Below are 20,246 nucleotides of genomic sequence, written 5' to 3'. Positions count from 1 at the left end.
AAACGGCCACAAGACCAGAAGCCAGGCCACTGACACTGCCCCTTCCCCAGAAGAGTCCCCTACAAGAATCCAGAATGTCCTGCTCCCACCCCTGCCCTTCCCCGTCAGGCCTGCCACCGTGGGCAAAGGAAACTCATCTGGAGAACCCCCTGGGAACTGTATACAGAAGAATGCTCCACAGCCCTCACCCCCCAAAATATCTACGCTACTACACCCCCTCCCCGCTTCCATATTATCTATAAACTACACCCCCTCCCCGCTCCTCATATTATCTATAAACTACACCCCCTACCCAACCCCCATATTATCTATAAACTACACCCCCTACTCAACCCCCATATTATCCATAAACTACACCGCATGCCCTACCCCAGCATTATCTATAAACTACACCCCCTCCCCACCCCCGTATTATCTATAAACTACACCCCTGCCATGCCCCATATTATCTATAAATTACACCCCCTGCCCCGACCCCCATATTATCTATAAACTACACCCCTGCCCCACCCCGTATTATCTATAAATTACACCCCCTGCCCCGCCTCCCATATTATCTATAAACTACACCTCCTCCCCACCCCCATATTATCTATAAACTACACCCCTGCCCCACCCCGTATTATCTATAAATTACACGCCCTGCCCCGCCTCCCATATTATCTATAAACTACACCCCCTCCCCACCCCCGTATTATCTATAAACTACACCACTGTCCCGCCCCGTATTATCTATAAACTACACCCCTGCCCCGCCTCCCATATTATCTATAAACTACACCCCTGCCCCGCCCCCCATATTATCTATAAACTACACCCCTGCCCCACCTCGTATTATCTATAAACTACACGCCCTGCCCCGCCTCCCATATTATCTATAAACTACACCCCTGCCCCGCCCCGTATTATCTATAAACTACACCCCTGCCCCGCCTCCCATATTATCTATAAACTACACCCCTGCCCCGCCTCGTATTATCTATAAATTACACGCCCTGCCCCGCCTCCCATATTATCTATAAACTACACCCCCTCCCCGCCCCCATATTATCTATAAACTACACCACTGCCCCGCCCCGTATTATCTATAAACTACACCCCTTCCCCGCCTCCCATATTATCTATAAACTACACCCCTGCCCCGCCTCGTATTATCTATAAATTACACGCCCTGCCCCGCCTCCCATATTATCTATAAACTACACCCCCTCCCCACCCCCGTATTATCTATAAACTACACCACTGTCCCGCCCCGTATTATCTATAAACTACACCCCTTCCCCGCCTCCCATATTATCTATAAACTACACCCCTGCCCCGCCTCGTATTATCTATAAATTACACGCCCTGCCCCGCCTCCCATATTATCTATAAACTACACCCCCTCCCCACCCCCATATTATCTATAAACTACACCACTGTCCCGCCCCGTATTATCTATAAACTACACCCCTGCCCCGCCTCCCATATTATCTATAAACTACACCCCTGCCCCACCTCGTATTATCTATAAATTACACGCCCTGCCCCGCCTCCCATATTATCTATAAACTACACCCCCTCCCCGCCCCCGTATTATCTATAAACTACACCCCTGCCCCGCCCCGTATTATCTATAAACTACACCCCTGCCCCGCCTCCCATATTATCTATAAACTACACCCCTGCCCCGCCTCGTATTATCTATAAATTACACGCCCTGCCCCGCCTCCCATATTATCTATAAACTACACCCCCTCCCCGCCCCCGTATTATCTATAAACTACACCACTGCCCCGCCCCATATTATCTATAAACTACACCCCTGCCCCGCCCCCCATATCATCTATAAACTACACCCCTGCCCCGCCCCCCATATTATCTATAAACTACACCCCCTGCCCACCCCCGTATTATCTATAAACTACACCTCCTGCCCCACCCCCCATATTATCTATAAACTACACCCCCTGCCCACCCCTGTATTATCTATAAACTACACCCCGGCCCCACCCCCATATTATCTATAAACTACACCCCCTGTCCACCCCCGTATTATCTATAAACTACACCTCCTGCCCCACCCCCCATATTATCTATAAACTACACCCCCTGCCCACCCCTGTATTATCTATAAACTACACCCCGGCCCCACCCCCATATTATCTATAAACTACACCCCCTCCCCACCCCCGTATTATCTATAAACTACACCCCTGCCCTGCCCCATATTATCTATAAATTACACCCCCTGCCCCGCCTCCCATATTATCTATAAATTACACCCCCTGCCCCGCCTCCCATATTATCTATAAACTACACCCCCTCCCCACCCCCATATTATCTATAAACTACACCCCCTCCCCGCCTCCCATATTATCTATAAACTACACCCCCTCCCTGCCCCCATATTATCTATAAATTACACCCCCTGCCCCGACCCCCATATTATCTATAAACTACACCCCTGCCCCGCCCCGTATTATCTATAAACTACACCCCCTGCCCCGCCCCCATATTATCTATAAACTACACCTCCTCCCCACCCCCGTATTATCTATAAACTACACCCCGGCCCCACCCCTATATTATCTATAAACTACACCCCGTCCCCACCCCCGTATTATCTATAAACTACACCCTGGACCCACCCCCATATTATCTATAAACTACACTCCCTGCCCCGCCCACCATATTATCTATAAACTACACCCCCTGCCCACCCCTGTATTATCTATAAACTACACCCCTGCCCCGCCTCATATTATCTATAAACTACACCCCCTCCCCACCCCCATATTATCTATAAACTACACCCCCTCCCCGCCTCCCATATTATCTATAAACTACACCCCCTCCCTGCCCCCATATTATCTATAAATTACACCCCCTGCCCCGACCCCCATATTATCTATAAACTACACCCCTGCCCCCCCCGTATTATCTATAAACTACACCCCCTGCCCCGCCCCCATATTATCTATAAACTACACCTCCTCCCCACCCCCGTATTATCTATAAACTACACCCCGGCCCCACCCCTATATTATCTATAAACTACACCCCCTCCCCACCCCCGTATTATCTATAAACTACACCCTGGACCCACCCCCATATTATCTATAAACTACACCCCTGCCCCGCCTCCCATATTATCTATAAACTACACCCCCTGCCCACCCCCGTATTATCTATAAACTACACCTCCTGCCCCACCCCCCATATTATCTATAAACTACACCCCCTGCCCACCCCCGTATTATCTATAAACTACACCTCCTGCCCCACCCCCCATATTATCTATAAACTACACCCCCTGCCCACCCCTGTATTATCTATAAACTACACCCCGGCCCCACCCCCATATTATCTATAAACTACACCCCCTCCCCACCCCCGTATTATCTATAAACTACACCCCTGCCCTGCCCCATATTATCTATAAATTACACCCCCTGCCCCGCCTCCCATATTATCTATAAACTACACCCCCTCCCCACCCCCGTATTATCTATAAACTACACCCCTGCCCCGCCTCATATTATCTATAAACTACACCCCCTCCCCGCCTCCCATATTATCTATAAACTACACCCCCTCCCTGCCCCCATATTATCTATAAATTACACCCCCTGCCCCGACCCCCATATTATCTATAAACTACACCCCTGCCCCGCCCCCATATTATCTATAAACTACACCTCCTCCCCACCCCCATATTATCTATAAACTACACCCCGGCCCCACCCCTATATTATCTATAAACTACACCCCCTCCCCACCCCCGTATTATCTATAAACTACACCCTGGACCCACCCCCATATTATCTATAAACTACACTCCCTGCCCCGCCCACCATATTATCTATAAATTACACCCCCTGCCCCGCCTCCCATATTATCTATAAACTACACCCCCTCCCCGCCCTAGTATTATCTATAAACTACACTCCCTGCCCCGCCCACCATATTATCTATAAATTACACCCCCTGCCCTGCCTCCCATATTATCTATAAACTACACCCCCTCCCCGCCCCCATATTATCTATAAATTACACCCCCTGCCCTGCCTCCCATATTATCTATAAACTACACCCCTGCCCCGCCTCCCATATTATCTATAAACTACACCCCCTCCCCACCCCCGTATTATCTATAAACTACACCCCTGCCCTGCCCCGTATTATCTATAAACTACACCCCCTCCCCGCTCCGTATTATCTATATATTACACCCCCTGCCCCGCCTCCCATATTATCTATAAACTACACCCCCTCCCCGCCCCCGTATTATCTATATATTACACCCCCTGCCCCGCCTCCCATATTATCTATAAACTACACCCCCTCCCCGCCCCCGTATTATCTATATATTACACCCCCTGCCCCGCCTCCCATATTATCTATAAACTACACCCCCTCCCCGCTCCGTATTATCTATAAACTACACCCCTGCCCGGCCCCGTATTATCTATAAATTACACCCCCTGCCCCGCCTCCCATATTATCTATAAACTACACCCCCTCCCCACCCCTGTATTATCTATAAACTACACCCCTGCCCGGCCCCGTATTATCTATAAACTACACCCCTGCCCCGCCCCCATAATATCTATAAACTACACCACTGTCCCGCCCCGTATTATCTATAAACTACACCCCTGCCCCGCCTCCCATATTATCTATAAACTACACCCCTGCCCCGCCCCCATAATATCTATAAACTACACCACTGTCCCGCCCCGTATTATCTATAAACTACACCCCTGCCCCGCCTCCCGTATTATCTATAAACTACACCCCTGCCCCGCCCCCATAATATCTATAAACTACACCACTGCCCCGCCCCGTATTATCTATAAACTACACCCCTGCCCCGCCCCGTATTATCTATAAACTACACCCCTGACCCGCCCCCATATTATCTATAAACTACACCCCTGCCCCACCCCCCATATTATCTGTAAACTACACCCCTGCCCCACCCCATATTATCTGTAAACTACACCCCTGCCCCATCTCCCATATTATCTATAAACTACACCCCCTGCCCCACCCCCCGTATTATCTATAAACTACCCCCTGCCCCACCCCCCATATTATCCATAAACTACACCCCTGCCCCATCTCCCATATTATCTATAAACTACACCCCCTGCCCCACCCCCCGTATTATCTATAAACTACCCCCTGCCCCACCCCCCATATTATCTATAAACTACACCCCCTGCCCCACTCCCCTATTATCTATAAACTACACCCCCTCCCCACCCTCGTATTATCTATAAACTACACCCCCTGCCCCGCCCCCCGTATTATCTATAAACTACACCCCCTGCCCCGGCCCCCATATTATCTATAAACTACACCCCTGCCCCACCCCCGATTATCTATAAACTACACCCCCTGCCCCATGGATTGCATCCTCAGGGCCCTTTGACCAACCATTAGCATGCTCTGAGGTCCCTGGCTGGCCCTGAACCTTCGAGCAGCAGCTCCAGTCCTTCTTTCATACTCTGTAGAAGCCACAGTTACCACCCTCCCAACCTCCGCCATTAGCAGCAACAGCCATGTAAAATAACAGCCATCTCTAATAAGAATTACATGACACCAACTATGACCATCCCGATAAAAGCAGCAGGCCTTGTTATCGGTACCACAATTGCACCTGCTGCTCGCACTGCGCGGCACCATGTCCTGCATGCCGGGGCACCTAGGGCTTTACGTCCACACCGATATCACTTCCTTAGATCCTCACAGCCGCCGGTCCGAGTAAGTGGTGCTATCGTCTCCGATACGCCGATAAGCTGCCTCAGATCAGAGGTTAAGTAGCATGTTGGAGTTCAAACCTGCTCTCTTGGCCTCGGAAGCCCCCGGTCCCTGAGCATCACTGCTTCCCTCCTCAGCCCGAGCTCTCTTTGCAAAAGTGCAAGTGGTGTCTGTGAGCTAGCGATGGGCACAGGCCCTGCAAAAGGGCGGAGAGGGCTGGAGGGAGGCACAGGCCCTGCCCTCCCCTGCTCAATGTTTCCCAAACTAGTCACTGCCACTGCATTTGGGGGACAGGATGAGGAGTTTGTCAGAGCCACAGGCTCCAGGCTCCACTGCAGACCCTCCAAATCTGAATCTGCAAGGTGGGGCCCCGGGGCTCCTACCCCTGCCCACCGTGGGGGACCCAGGCTCCATGCTCCGTCTCTCATCCCCCCAGAGCCCCACCCTGCAGGAAGCTGGACCTGCCCATCCTCCTCCTTTGCTCCCAGTCAATCCCAGAAGCAACTCCAGCCCAGGGTTACAGACCCAGAGAACTCCAACCCTCGGCAAAATGGCAGTGCAGCCGCTGTCTTGGTACCAGGCCTCTGTGACAGGGCATTCTCGGAGGGCAGGACAGGGCAGGGGACCCTGCTGCAGGTACCAGGGGCTCCAACAAGCCGACGTGCCAGAGTGACCACAGGACAGCCTGGTGGGCACAGCACCCCCCAGTGCCCTCTGGGTCCTCACCCACAGCTTTCAGGCTGAGTCCAGCCTGGCCACGCATTCCTGTCTCCTGTAGCACCTTCGAAAGCCCAGCTCAGTTCCATGGGCTGGGCAGCCTCCTGCAAGTCACCTCACAGGGCCACCTCTGATCTCTGAATGTCACGTCTGGGACACACGGTAATGAATAGTAATGGCCATAGCCAGCTGTGGCGGCCCTAGCGGTTTACACATGTCAATTCTGAGTCCTCTCAGCATGCCTCTGAAACAGGTATTACTTTCATGCCCACTTGACAGACGGAGGAACTGAGGCACAGGAAGGCACTATGAAGTGCCTCAGTGGCACAGAGCTCAGGCACGGGAGGATGCCACGCAGCCCAGCTGAGAGGCTGAGGGTGTGGGACACAGTGGCCCTCCGTCCTCCCAGGTCGGTGGCACAGAGCTCAGGTATGGGAGGATGCCACACAGCCCAGCTGAGAGGCTGACAGTGTGGGACACAGTGGCCCTCCGTCCTCCCAGGTCGGGGCCTCCACGGGGCTCTGAGCTTCTCTGAGTTCCACCTATGCCTCCCTGGGGTGGGGACCCGCCCTGCCTCCCACATCGATGCAGAAAACAGATCCTACAGATGCCGGCCCTAGAGACCACAGCCCTACACACCCCAAGCCCTACAGACTCCCAACCCTACAGACTCCCCGCCCTACACACCCCAGCCCTCTATGCCCCTAGCCCTACAGACCCCCAGCATGAGAGACCCCTGACCCGACAGACCCCCCAGCCCCAGACCCCCTGCCTAAGTAACCCCCAGCCCTGCATAGAACCCCGGCCAACAGACCCCCAGCCCTATAAACCCTCCGTCCTACATACCCCTGGCTCTGCAGAGCCTGGTCCTATGGACGTCGCATAGTAGGGATGGTGGGAGGTCTGGGTGAGGGGGGAGCCCTTGGGAGACGCACAGACAGGACTTGGCCAGCAAGCTGAGGTGAGTTTGGAGGAGGGTCCTTCTCTTTCGGAGATCAAAATGGTGACCACAGAAAAGAGCTGATGTCAGGGACTGGCTTCGAAATCGCCGGGTGCGGGGGCGTGAGCTGGCCTCTGGCTGGAACGGGGCTGGCTGTGGGCTGGTCTCTGTGGCCCCGGGCGGAACAGGCCTTTGCTGCGCTGTGCCTGAGCCTTCCCGTGATAAAAACATCAACCCCAGCAGACTCTCATGGCCCAACCCATGGGAAACCCCTTCTCTGAAGGCTCCCCTGCCCCCAGGGCCTCCCTGCTCCCTAAGACCTGCCAGATAGTGAGGTGCTCTCTTTGGAGATGAGCGAGCACCCCCTCCAGGTGTGCAGGGGAAGAGCACTGTGACCCCTTTTTGATGGGGAGGCTACCCATAAATTGAGGGGTTACTGAGGCGGGCGGAGGAACAGCTACACCCGCCTCTCTTCTCTCCAGCGCTGTTTCTCCCCACCCCACGACCACCATTAATGCTGACACCCAAGAGCCTGGGCTTGAAGACACAGAAAGACTCATGGTTTGAGGCGTGGCGCCAGACGCCCCAGCGCCAGTGTGGGCTGGGAGCTTACCTTGTTAGAAATACAGTTTCTCGGGCCCACCCCAGGCCTCCTGAGCCAGAAACAGTCTGTGCCTTGAGAGGCCTCCAGTGAGATTCTGGGCTTGGTGAAGTTTGGAACCTCTGGTCTACAGCAGGAAGAGAAACCCTGGACCCGTCGTAAGAAGAGGCCCTCCCTCCAGTCTCACAGATGAACCGAGGCCTTGAGGGGGCCACAGAATCTCAGCTTCGCTTCTTCTACCCACGATTCCTGCAGCCTCCAGGCTCGGTCAGTCTGTTTGGTGGGAGCTGTCCCGTGCACCGTGGGGTGCAGAGCCGCATCCCCAGACTCCCCCAACGACAGGCCAACAGCCCTGCCCACACCCCCAGGTGGGACAATCAGAAGACATCTCCAGACATTGCCACATGTCCCCAAATGGCCCGGGCTGAGAACCCATGCTGTCCACCTGTTTCAGGGGCAGGAGGATGACCCCGGCGTTCCTGGTGGGACAGCTGCTCCCTGCCCTGCCCCCTGGGGAATGGCTCCACCTGGGGCATCTCCCTGCCCCACCCAGCAGAGCCTTACACTGGCTCTTCCTGCTGTCACCAGCTCACTGTCACCACCACATGGGCCCAAGGATGCTCTTTGCGTTCTCAGTCTTCAGCTGAGACAGCTCCACTGCTCACGCGGTACTTTTTGACCTAAACCACCGTTATTGAGACGATGACCCTAAATAACATGAATAATAATTACCTAGGAAGCGAATACAACTGCAATCAGAAATCCCGTTCCCTGCTCTTCCATCAAGAGCACCTGCACCCCACCCCAATCACGTGAACACGCTGTAGCCAAACGGGCTGAGAAGAGGCAGCGCCACCTTCTCCTTCTGTTCCTAAGGCCTCTGGGAGTCAACAGCCCTCCTTAGGAAGAAGGAAGGGGAACGTCCACAGGATCGTGGACACGGGACACTTTCTCCTCGCTGTCCTTTCCCCAGGGGAAGAGCAGAGAAACGGCGCAGGAAGAGGATTTCAGATCATCCCCAAAGAAAGAAAACAAAACGGGGAATGGAGGGAAGAAAAGCAGCGGCCAAGACAGATCCTGGGACCCTCCCTGACGACACAGCTCCGGGAAGGCAGAGGACCTGAGAAAAGGCCCGCCGGGGGTCCCTCTGCCCCCGCCCGCCATCGGGCCGGCTCTCCCCACACCCAGGCTTGCCCGTCACCCCCACAACAGGACCCAGTGACTGATCTAAGTGTGTGCGGAGGATGCAGACGGCTGGGCCTCTGTCCTGCAGAAGAAACAAAACCACAGCTGGAAAAGATGAGACCACCTCGCTCTCCAGTGTACATTTTTATTTTTATTTTTTATTTTTTTGAGACGGATCTCACTCTGTCACCCAGGCTAGAGTGCAGTGGCACAAACACAGCTCCCTGCAGCCTCAGCCTCCCTGGCTCAAGCGATCCTCCCACCTCAGCCTCTCAAGTAGCCGGGCCCACAGGCACACGCCACCGCCACACCTGGCCAATGGTTTCTGAAATATGTGTAGAGGCAGGGTCTCCCTATGTTGCCCAGGTTTGATGTGCAATTTTTTTTTTTTTTTTTGAGACGGAGTCTCACCCTGTCACCCAGGCTGGAGTGCAATGGTGCAATCTCGGCTCACTGCAACCTCTACCTCCCAGGTTCAAATGATTCTCCTGCCTCGGCCTCCGGAGTAGGTGGGATTACAGGCGCCCGCCACCATGCCCAGCTACTTTTTGTATTTTTAGTAGAGACGGGGTTTCACCATGTTGGTCAGACTGGTCTCGAACTCCTGACCTTTTGAAAAGTGCTGGGATTACAGGCGTGAGCCACATGCCCAGCCTTAATGTGCATTTTTATGCATCTGAAAGAAAGAAGGAGAAACTGAGGCAGAAGCTCCATGTACGCACTGTTGCCTGGGGTCATGGCTACCCTTCTGAAGCGCTGGGACCCGGTTGCCATGGGGGCTGGCCCCCAGCAAACAAGCAGGAGGGAGCAGACCATGCCACCCTCACCTGGCCTTGAGAATGGATGGAGGGTTTTTTCGTCCGTGCATGTGACTGTACTGACCTGCACCAAAATGCAGGCCATGCGACCACCGGGAGGTAGAGGGTGGTTTTCATTCCTTTGTGCCAGCTGGACTCGAAAAGCTAGACTGTCACGTCTGCAGAATGCACGGAACCCACCTAACATGGAGAGCGGGCCTGGGGATCACAGGTGCTGACAGGAGCACCCTCAGAGCACGGTCCGGTGTGAATATGAAAATATGAACAGGAGCCAGAGGAAGAACACGCATGGGAACGTGCCCTCTGCATCCACCAACGGGAGCCCCCCTTCGGACACGTGAGGGGTGCACCTCAAAGGGCTGGCCAGAGAAGCAGGCTGGCCTCTGCTTGGCCACCGCCCCATGGGGCTGGCAGGTGCCTCCCTCGACTGGCTGTGGACACACCCCACTCCCACTTCTACCGCACCTGACTCGGTAAAACCACACGTTCAGACGGCTAACTCCCCCACTGCAGCGGGAGACCTGGTAGGGCACAGACGCTCACCTATCGCTCACCTGTGCCCCCGCACAGGTCCAGCTCGTGTTAGGGTCCAGAAATGCTGCCAAGCAAACCTGCTGGAACCCAATGTCTTCACAGAGGGACCTCGCCTGTTCCTTCTGTACCCCCGCAGGAGTGCTGGTCCCCAGAGTCACCCGCCGGCAGAATGGAAGACGGTCGCTTCTCCAGCTTACAACGCTCACGTGTTCTCATTGGGAGATCACTGTTTTCCCAACGCAAATGTCAGAGTTTTTCAAATTGCTCCTGCTACATACACACATCTTTATGTCATTTTGTGGCATTTATTAAAAAAAATAAAGAGGCCCCCAGAACCCCTATTGCCGAGGTCCTGGCAAGGAAGTAAAGGATCGAAGAGTAAATTTCCATTTCAAGGGCAGAGACATCTCAGCAAATAGGCTGAGCCATGTCCCCAGAGCTCTGTGTAATTAAATTTTGAGAAAAGTGGGTCAGGCTGTGGCTCCATTTCTTAGGTCTGAGTCACCAAAGGATAGTGACATTTATTGCTAATATGGGGTTATTACCTACTTTAAGATTCCTCCAGAAAAACTCCTCTGCTGATAGGAAGCTGAGGGTGCGACGGCTCAGACTATTGACCTGGACAACTCAAAGTGACCCGCGCCCTCCACTGAGCATCCAACCACCAATTCATTCGTTCCACCGTCTTCTCTCCAGTGGCCTGGGACTGGCACAGAAACAACATCTGGGATGGCAAAGTGAGCGTCCTCCCCCCTCATCCCCCACCCCCCACCACCACCAACTTCACCCACCCCTGCAATGCCTCCTGGTGATCAGCCACCACCTGCCGTCACGTCACGGAGACAGAACAGAGCCTGCAGCTGGGAGGTGCCTCCATCTCCTGGACCTCAGCTCCTTGTAAAGAGCAAGTGGCTGGAGGAGGCAGGGGAGGGCCACACTGAGCACTGAACTTGGCCTGGCCCACAACTGCCCAAGGATGCACCTTCCCGGCTCAGGTTCAGAGCCTCAGAGGCAGCGAGCAGTGAGTGATCTGCTGAACCCACCACAGGTGCCTCTTCTGCTCATCCAGTGAGGGAGGCAGCAGTGTGACCCCACACAGGACGGCAAAGGAGCACGCGCAGGCCGGCGAGTAGAGAGCCCAGGACCCCCTCACACTCTCCTGCTGCACTGGAACCCCTGGGTGGCAAGGGCAGTAACAGGGCCTTACTCTGTGCTTTACACGAGTAACGCATTAGACAGCACTAACACCCTACCGTAGTTACAGCAATCACCCTCTTCTTACAGATGGGGAAACTGAGGCACAGGGTGGGAAAATGCACCACTGGTAGACATTGGAACCAGGATAGGAATCCAGGCATCTTGTTGGCTGCCTGTCCTTTGCCAGCATGCCACCCTGGTCCTCACACCATGTCCTGGGGGCTACAGTCCCACCTACGAGCAGGGCTATATTAGTCAGGGTTCTCTTAGAGGGACAGAGCTAATAGGAATAGAAATCACAGAACTATATATATATATAAAGGGGAGTTTATCAAGTATTAGCTTACACAATCACGGGGTCCCACAGTAAGCTGTCTGCAGGCTGAGGAGCAAGGAGAGCCAGTCCAAGTCCCAAACCTGAAGAACTTGGAGTCTGATGTCCAAGGACAGGAAGCATCCAGCACGGGAGAAAGATGTAGGCTGGGAGGCCAGGCCCACCCCGCCTCTGCGTGTTTTCTGCCTGCTTTAAATCAGCTGGTGGCTGATTGGATGGTGCCCACCTGATGAAGGGTGGGTCTGCCTTCCCCAGCCCACTGACTCAAATGTTAATCTCCTTTGGCAACACCCTCACAGACACACCCAGGATCAAAACTTTGTATCCTTCAATCCAATCAAATTGACACTCAGTATCACCGGCACAAGGGCCCATGCAGGCTCCGCCTCCAGGATCACGGCACATCCACCAGCCAGGCCATAAACTTTAAAACTGACGCTCGGCACAGCACTGACACCAGACGAGTGGATTACACAAGAGAACGGAAACAGAGGAGAAGCAGAAGCCATTATGTCACATCGCCCTCCTGGGAGTTTAAAAAGACACACGAAATTGTCAAACCCAGCTGGCTCCGTCTTGCCCTGTGGCAGAACCCGCAGCCTCATGGTCAACTGGCAGGCTCCACGTGTCACCTCCTCCTCTCCCTTCCAGCCGGGGCTGGGGCACAGGAAGGAGAGAAACGTTGCCTTGCCACGAGCTCTCAGACACACCAGGCCCTGCATGTGGAATCAGCCCGGGGCAGCCATGTGAACGCATGTACGTGTGCAAGGATTCATGTGTACGTGTGCAAGGATTCACATGTAGGTGTGCAAGGACACACGTGTATGTGTGCGGGATTCACGTGTGTGTGCAAGGATTCACATGTGTGTGCACTCATACACACGTATGCCCACAAACACGGGTGTGCATGTAAATCACATGGAGACACACATCACACACACGTGCACACGGCCTGACACACATACACACAAATGCACACCTGAGTATAACCCTAGAATTGGCTTCTAAAGCCTTTCACGTGCATCACGTCCCATGGCCTGGACAATGACCCCATGAGGTTCCGTGGGAAAGTGAAGGACCCAGGCCAAGGAAGTCAAGGGGGCAGCACAGACTGGCTGAGCGGAGGACAGCAGAGTCCCGGGGGGGCTTGGCAGGGCCAGACCCCCCACGGGCACACCTTCCTCGCCTGTGCTTCTGGGATACCCACATCTAAAGAGGGCTGTGGGGACACTGCTCTTTCCTCCCGCAAAAGCACCACGGGAGATGGAGGTGATGGTAATGCCCCCACGGAGCCGGTGCTGAGTACAGGCCAGCAGTCCGCAAAGCTTCCCACAGGTGTGGCCTCCATCAATCTTCAAAGCCAGAAATGCAGTTTTCCCCATGTCCAGGAGGGGAAGCTGAGGTGCAGTGACTTTCCCCTCCCAGCCCACCCGATGGCCCCCCAGAGGAGGAGAAAGTCAGCTCCGGCCTCACACCAACCTTGCTGACCTGGGGTTCAGTAATCTGATTGCCAAGGAATGTCCCCTCCCACATAAGACCACCTGCCCCCCAGCACAGGTACCCCAAATCATCACCAGAGGCCCCCACATCCTGAGGCAAGGCTGTGGTGGTGTCTGCAGAGCTGTGCCGACCAGGCTCACGGTGTCAGCACGGCCCACCAAAGGGATACAGGAGGCCTGGGGCAGAGAAAGGGTTAAGGAAGGTCCCGGGATCTGCCACCTCCCTTGTGGGCACTTGCATTCTCCCAGCAAACGGTGCTGGGGGCACCTGCCAAGCCCATGAACGAGGGGCTTTCCAGCCAAGGGAGACACCAAGGAGAGCTGTGGGACACAGTGTGGAATGTCCTGTCAGGAAGGAGGGAAGAGGGCCAGGTGAAGGCCAGAGGTGGAGGAGGACCCCACTGAGGAGATTCGTTCCTGCAATAAAAAGAAGAGGAGGGAAGGCCAGTGTCACACCGCCTCCTCCAGGAAGCTCCCCAGCTCTCCCCATTGCAGTTAAGCCTCCCAGATTGTCGGACACAAGACCCAGCACATCCCACGTAGGCCCCTGAGTAAAATTCACAGAGTCCGCCTGTCAGACTGTGAGCTCCTGGAGGGAAATGGGGGTCCGATCCCATTCGCCTCTGTCTCCCCATGATAGGCCTGGCCCAGGTGAAAAGGCAAAAGCCTTCAGGGGCCAAGCAAGTTATGCTGATGTTCGGAGAGGCCTGGGTGGCCGAGAGTGAGTGCTGGGGACAGTGGCTGCTGCATCCCTCTTGAAGGCACTGGAGTAAAAAGAGAAGGGAGGGAGGGATGAAGGGAAGGAAGGAAGGGGATGGGAGGGACGGAGGGAGGAAGGAGGGAGGGAAGGATGGAGGAGGAAGGTAGAAGAAAGGAACTTAAACACTGTTGGCCAAACGGAATGGCTCTGCTCCCAGGACCCTGTTTGGACTGGGCCCCCAGGCTGGAACTAGAGCTCAGGGCCCTGGCCCTCTGCCCGGGGAGAGCTGATAAACCCATGGGAAGGGAGAAGAGGGAGCTCTGACAAGCCAAAGAGTGACCACGCCAGGTGGAGGGTGGATGCCATCTGAGGGCCCCGGGGCAGGAAGGGAAGACACCTGCCTGGCATCCCTGCGCCCGGACTCCTCAGGCTCTGTCCCTTCTCAGGCCCGGGCCAGGATGCAGTGATGGTGCAGCTGACGCTCACCACAGGCCAGGCAAGTGCCAGCCCCTCCATTCCCTGGTGTGACTGTCTCCCAAGACCGTTCCCAGAGCCATGTCACGTGACGGGGTGCTGCTCCAGATGCAGCTTCGTTCAGACTCCCATATGGGGTGCCCTCAGGGAGTGCTAGGACCCCGGCCCTCCAGGGGGCAGCTCACTGCTCCGCACAGCCCCTGCTCCCCTCATCAAGGTCTGTTTCCCGGGAAGTGGGACGGGGCGGTCCAGGGAGGAGGCAGGGCAGGCAGATGGGCCAGGCAGCGCGAAGGCAGGACAGGACGGGCAGCACCAGCTGTGTTCGGCTAAGGCGTGGCAGTGAGGAGTCCAGAAATATCTGCAGGGCGGGGTGAGGAACAGGCTCTGGCCAGCCCCACAGGAGCAGCCCAGGGGTAACATCCCAGAAGAAGCTGCTGTGAGCCTGGCACTGGGAACACGCCCCTGCCTGGGGCCACGGCACTGCTGTGTGGGCATCAAAACTCCAACCCCTCTGGCAAATCTGGACCAGGGAGGGGAGAGGGCTTGGGGAATTCTTGGGGCTTCTGAGCTCCTCCCACTCACTGCTCTTTTATGGGGAGAGGGAGGGAGGGGGCAGAGGATGGAAAAGGATGTCCTTCCAGCCAACTCGATTGAGTCAGAGGAAATTTAACCATTTGATATCTGTCAAGTCTCACAAAACTTGGCCGACTCTCCCCACAAATTATTGCAAAAAGCAGTCACGTGACTGTAGTCAACCAATGGTGTGTAGAGGAGATGACCTCAATTTCCAAATATTGGGGTCATGTTTCATTTCCCATACTCTCCTTCCCCGTTACACTGTTCAGCAGCCCCAAATGCAATCTTACTTTTCATTCCTTCACACACTTGGCCAAAAGAAGGCAGGCAAAAGAGCGTGTTCAGAAAACCCTTGGGAAACATCTGGCAGAGCCGAAGATGGAGAAGAGAGCAGGCACTTGCCGGTGACTCCCGGCCGCGCCTGCATCTCCGGCGGACAGCCACCCCCTCTGGCCACGCTCGGAGGATGCCTTCCAGATAGGTCCCACCCTGGGAGGTGGAGAGACTGGCAAAACCCACCAAGAAAAGTGGCCCCTTCACATGCTTCTAAAAGTCTGTTTTGACAAAAGCGAAATGTCCAACTTTATAGCCAGCAGCTCTGGGCCATCCTCACACTCCCACTTCCAAGGAGGTGCACTTCGGTCAGCGAGGGCAACCAGAGAGGGAATGACAGTGTGGAGGCGGGCGGTGGGCAGGAGGCAGGGAGGGACATGGATCCTCAAGCCCGGTCCGGTGCACGGTCCCCAGCCAGTGCCCAGCCCCAGCTGTCTAGGGTGACAATTTCCCCCAAGGACTCCCTCCTGAGTTTCTGGGGAAAGCCCCCAGAGGCGCTGAAACAGGGTCCATCCCCTGGCAATGGCATGATCCCTGACCACACCTTCCTTCTCCTCTCCATCTTTCTGGGGACCCCTATTGTCCCCCACCTTCAAATGACCCCTGGAGAAACACAAGCCCAGTTAGCCCAGGGTCAGGAGAGAGTTGGTGGCGGCCCAGGGATGAGATCCCTGGTCCTGGGAGCCAAGCCAGGCTCTTGGCTCCACCCCTAGAGCCACAGGGCAGCCCCACACCCTGACTCCAGCTCAGCCTGTTAGCCCAACAAGCACTCATCGTGCCAGGAAAAAGGAAAAGAGTATTTTAATTGACAAGCGGAACGCGGACAATCATTCTTCCCACTTGTCTTCCAATCGTGAAGCAGAGAGAAGCACTCTCGCTGGCAGGCAGTGGGCTGGTCCAGCGTCCGCTGAGCCCAATGTCCCATTGCTCTGCCCGCCACTTCTCCTGACCTGGCGGCACACAGCTCTGAGCCTCCATCTCCCCACTTGTCAATAAGAATTCAGGGGACCTTCCCGAGCTGGGGACTCCAATGTTCGAGGGTCTGTGAAAGCCCACCCCACCATTAACTACCAAGAATGATACCTAGAAAAAGTCCCCTGTCAGGAAGCTGCGCCAGGGAGAGTTGAACCCTGGAGAACCCAGGCAGCGACGCAGACAGCCCCCGCCTAGCAGCACCCTCCCCGGGAAGCAGGGCTCCTTCTAAGGGCTGACCCTTGGCAGAAGAAATCCCACATCTGCATATCATCGCAACCACTCAGAGCCCCGCCTGCAAGCCCATCTCTGGCTTTGCTCCAGGCTTCCCGTCTCTCAGCAGCGAACCCAGGAAAAACTGCCTTCCAGGGAATCAAGCAGTTTGGGGGTGGGATTAGGGGCAGGGCTGTCTACCACCCCGCAGGGCTCCCCAGCGCCCCCAACACTTAGGTGACCAAGGCTGCAGGAACCGCTGTCCCTGGGGGAAGCCGGGCGCCGGCCCAGCCTCCAGCGAGCGTGCCTGGGGGAAGTTCAGCGCTGGGGGCCAGGCTTCTGGGAATCCCCCCACCCCTAGGAGTCCCGGGATTTGAAGGGCTGTGACTCTAGGGGGCGGCCCTGCCCGGTTTTGAGCAGAGGAAGTTCTGCTGTAGGGCTGTGTGGGCCCAAGCTGGGCTTTCCTGGGATGTGGGACAGAGAAGGAAGGTTTCGGGACAAAAGTTTGTCCGCCTCGTGGACAACCCCTCCTGCGGATCCAGCTCTCGGCCCTTCCTCCGGCTCGCGCGACAGCCCCACCCGGCCCGAGCGCTTGGGGAGGGGGCGGCGGCGCGCCCGCGGGCATTGTATCTGCGTGTCGTCATCTCGGGGGTGCCCCCAGCAAATGGCATTCGTGCATTCCACAGGCCAAGGAAGAAAAGTTCTGCGGGCGAAGGCGCCCGGGGATGACAGCGGCGCCCGGGCCGAGCGCGCCCCATCCCCATCCCGCAGCCCCGCGCCCCGGGGCGCCCTTACCTGCGCGGCTCGGAGGCGGCGCCCACAGCAGCAGCAGCAGCAGCAGCAGCGGAGGGGGCAGCAACGGGGCGCCCGGGCGGAGCGGGCTGCGCGCTTTCCAGCGGGTATGGACGTCCATGCCGGCGGGGCGCGGGCCGGGGCGCACAGGGGCGCTCGGTGGCGCACGGGGACGCACAGGGGCGCGGGGCACGGCCCGGGCAGCGCGCTCAGCGGGGACCGCACCACTTAGGAGGTCATGGGGACCTCGGCACCCCCCGTTCTTCTTTGTGGCGGCGGCTGTTCTGGAAGGGGCGGCTGGCGCGCTCGCCCACGGGCGGGAGGGCTCGACTTTGGCCCGCGGGGCGGCCGGGACCCTGCTCGCCTCGCTCGCCCTCGCCTCCTCCTCCTCCTCCAACTCCTTCTCGCCTCCTCCTCGCCGCCGCCGCCGCCCCGCGACCCGCTCCCCGTGGGCGCTCCGCTCGAGCGAGGTCCTGCGCCAGCCGCGGGGACGGAGAGTGCGGAGCTCGCCTTCGGCGCCGAGCACTTTTTTCCCCCTTTTCCTCCCTCCCTCTCTCCTGGAAGGCAGCCGCGGAGGCTGTCGATCCCCCACGCCCGCAGCAAATCAGAGCCCGGCGCTGGGCTCGGCGAGGCCAGCCCCCGCCTCCCACTGGGCGCCGCGGGCGAGGGGGTGGGGACAACGGGCGAGTCGCGGCGGGGAAGGGGCTGGCCCGGGGCGGAGCCGACTTGGGGCGGGCGCGGCCCCCTCTTCTTTCTCTGAGAGCCGGTAGGCGGGCGGGCCTGGGGCGGCCTCCGAGCGCAGGGGCCCACTCGGGTCCCCCACTCTTCCCACCCCAGGTGCCCGCACCTGGCGGAGCTCCAAGAACCGGTGCAGAGGGGCCCCGAAGTTTGCTCACTTCGGGTTAAAAAGAAAGTTGCAGCTCACCCCGCCTAACTTTTTCTTCAACGTGGGGAGTTCAGAGCTCCTCTTCTGGGTGGAGACTAAACTTCCCATCCCCAGCCAGATCAGGGCGCCCAAGACTGTGGCCTACGTGTCAACCCGGACCGAGGACCTGCCTCCTAACTGCAGACTGGCCTGGGACCGAGGTGGGGTCTGACTTCCCAAGGGCTCCCGGTGTGCTTGGACGGGAACATCTGAGTTATTAATCAGGCCGGGTTTGGCCCTGCAGCCCCCAGGCCCCCACCCCTCACGCCTGCCCACTCCCTGGTGGCCCCTCTGCAATAAAAAGGAAACCAAAGAAGGCATCCCCTTGGGAGTGACAGCTGGCACAGGGAGAAGGGAGAGCTGGGGCCCGGATTCTCCTGCCTGGCTTCTTTAAGCCCCTCAGGGGTCTCCTCCAGCCAGAGGCCCACCAGTCTCTCTGGGTGGTGGGTGGGCGTCTCTCCCTCCAGCCTCCCCAGGACTGCCTTCCCTGCACAGCCCCCTGAAGCCTGACCCACACCCCTCAACGACTGCGGGGCTAGTTTTTCAAAAGGAAGGAATCAAAATGAGTTAAGAAGGCTTTGCAAACCCTGGGCCATCCCCATCCCCTTTGAACAAACAATTTAGCCAGCGATGCCAGACAGGGCTGGGACTCCCCGCTCCAGTTACATCTCCAGACTGGGCGTGAAATTCCCCAAATGCTCTTTAATTCCCAACATTCTGGAAACAGGCCTCCGAGGCTAGGTTTGCCGGGATGGCCACGGCAGGCTCGGGAGCTGGGTGACAGGTCGCTGTTGCTAACTTGGCGACGAGGCTTATAGTGTCCATATCTGCCACATACACTCACGTAGGTATCAAATATTTCACAGGAAAACAATGAGAAGCTCTGCACACACAGACGTGGGCAGGTGCTTGAGATACGTTCAGTAAAGCAAATGTTAGCTCTGGTCTATTTCCTTGTTACTTCATCTTGTGTACACTTTGAGTTCTGGGGTACACGTGCGGAACATGCAGGTTTGTTTATGTGGGTACACACGCATCCATCAACCTGTCATCTACATTAGGCATCTCTCCTAATGCCACCCCTCCCCTACCCCCCACCCCCCGAGAGGCCCCAGAGTGTGATGTTCCCCTCCCTGTGTCCATGTGTTCTCATTGTTCAACTCCCACTTACGAGTGAGAACATGCAGTGTTTGGTTTTCTGTTCTCGCGTTAGTTTTTTTTTTTAACAAATTGTGTTAGTTTTGTTTGTTTACAACTTGTATAAGCGTATGTGATGAGGGAAAATGTGTGCGAATTGTGCACATGAGTGTGTGTGTGTTTGTGTGTCTGTGTGTTGGTTAACCTGCAGCCACTGGGCCTTTACTTCCCTGTGCCCTTCAATGAATGAGAAATTCCATCAAGCCCCGCCCTCCCCGCCCGCCCCAGCAGTGCTGGATCATTGGAATGCCCCCAGCCCCACCAGCAAGAAGGCCAGCTTCCCCCGGAAGACCAGGGGTGCTGACCCAGGCCATGGCCCGGTTATCTGAAGAGAGTGCAGGGTTTCTGGTTCCAGCTTGGAGGATGTTATCTTTTTCTCCAAGCACAAGTGGGGCTCCTTTCTGACAGCCTCATGTCCACATCCGTGCCCAGCAGCAAGCCCTCCTGTCACTCAGAGCCAGCATCTAAACTTTGGCCTGAGTTAATATAAC

The 20,246-nt window shown here is 56.4% G+C and overlaps 1 protein-coding gene across 2 annotated transcripts in view; it reads right to left on the bottom strand.

The window, feature by feature from the left end:
- Nucleotides 1-17,754, bottom strand: part of COL5A1 (collagen type V alpha 1 chain) — a 199,860-nt gene extending 182,106 nt beyond the window's left edge. For both annotated transcript variants that reach the window (XM_064371726.1, XM_064371727.1), the window contains exon 1: nt 17,637-17,754. In XM_064371726.1, coding sequence (XP_064227796.1) covers nt 17,637-17,754 — 118 coding nt within the window. The remainder of the gene's footprint in view (nt 1-17,636) is intronic.
- Nucleotides 17,755-20,246: the final 2,492 nt, after the last annotated feature.

Source organism: Aotus nancymaae, unplaced genomic scaffold (genome assembly GCF_030222135.1).
Source record: "Aotus nancymaae isolate 86718 unplaced genomic scaffold, 86718_ANA_hifiasm-v0.15.2.pri h1tg000158l, whole genome shotgun sequence".
Classification (NCBI taxonomy): Eukaryota; Metazoa; Chordata; class Mammalia; order Primates; family Aotidae; genus Aotus; species Aotus nancymaae.
This window is presented reverse-complemented; position numbering and strand designations above follow the sequence as displayed.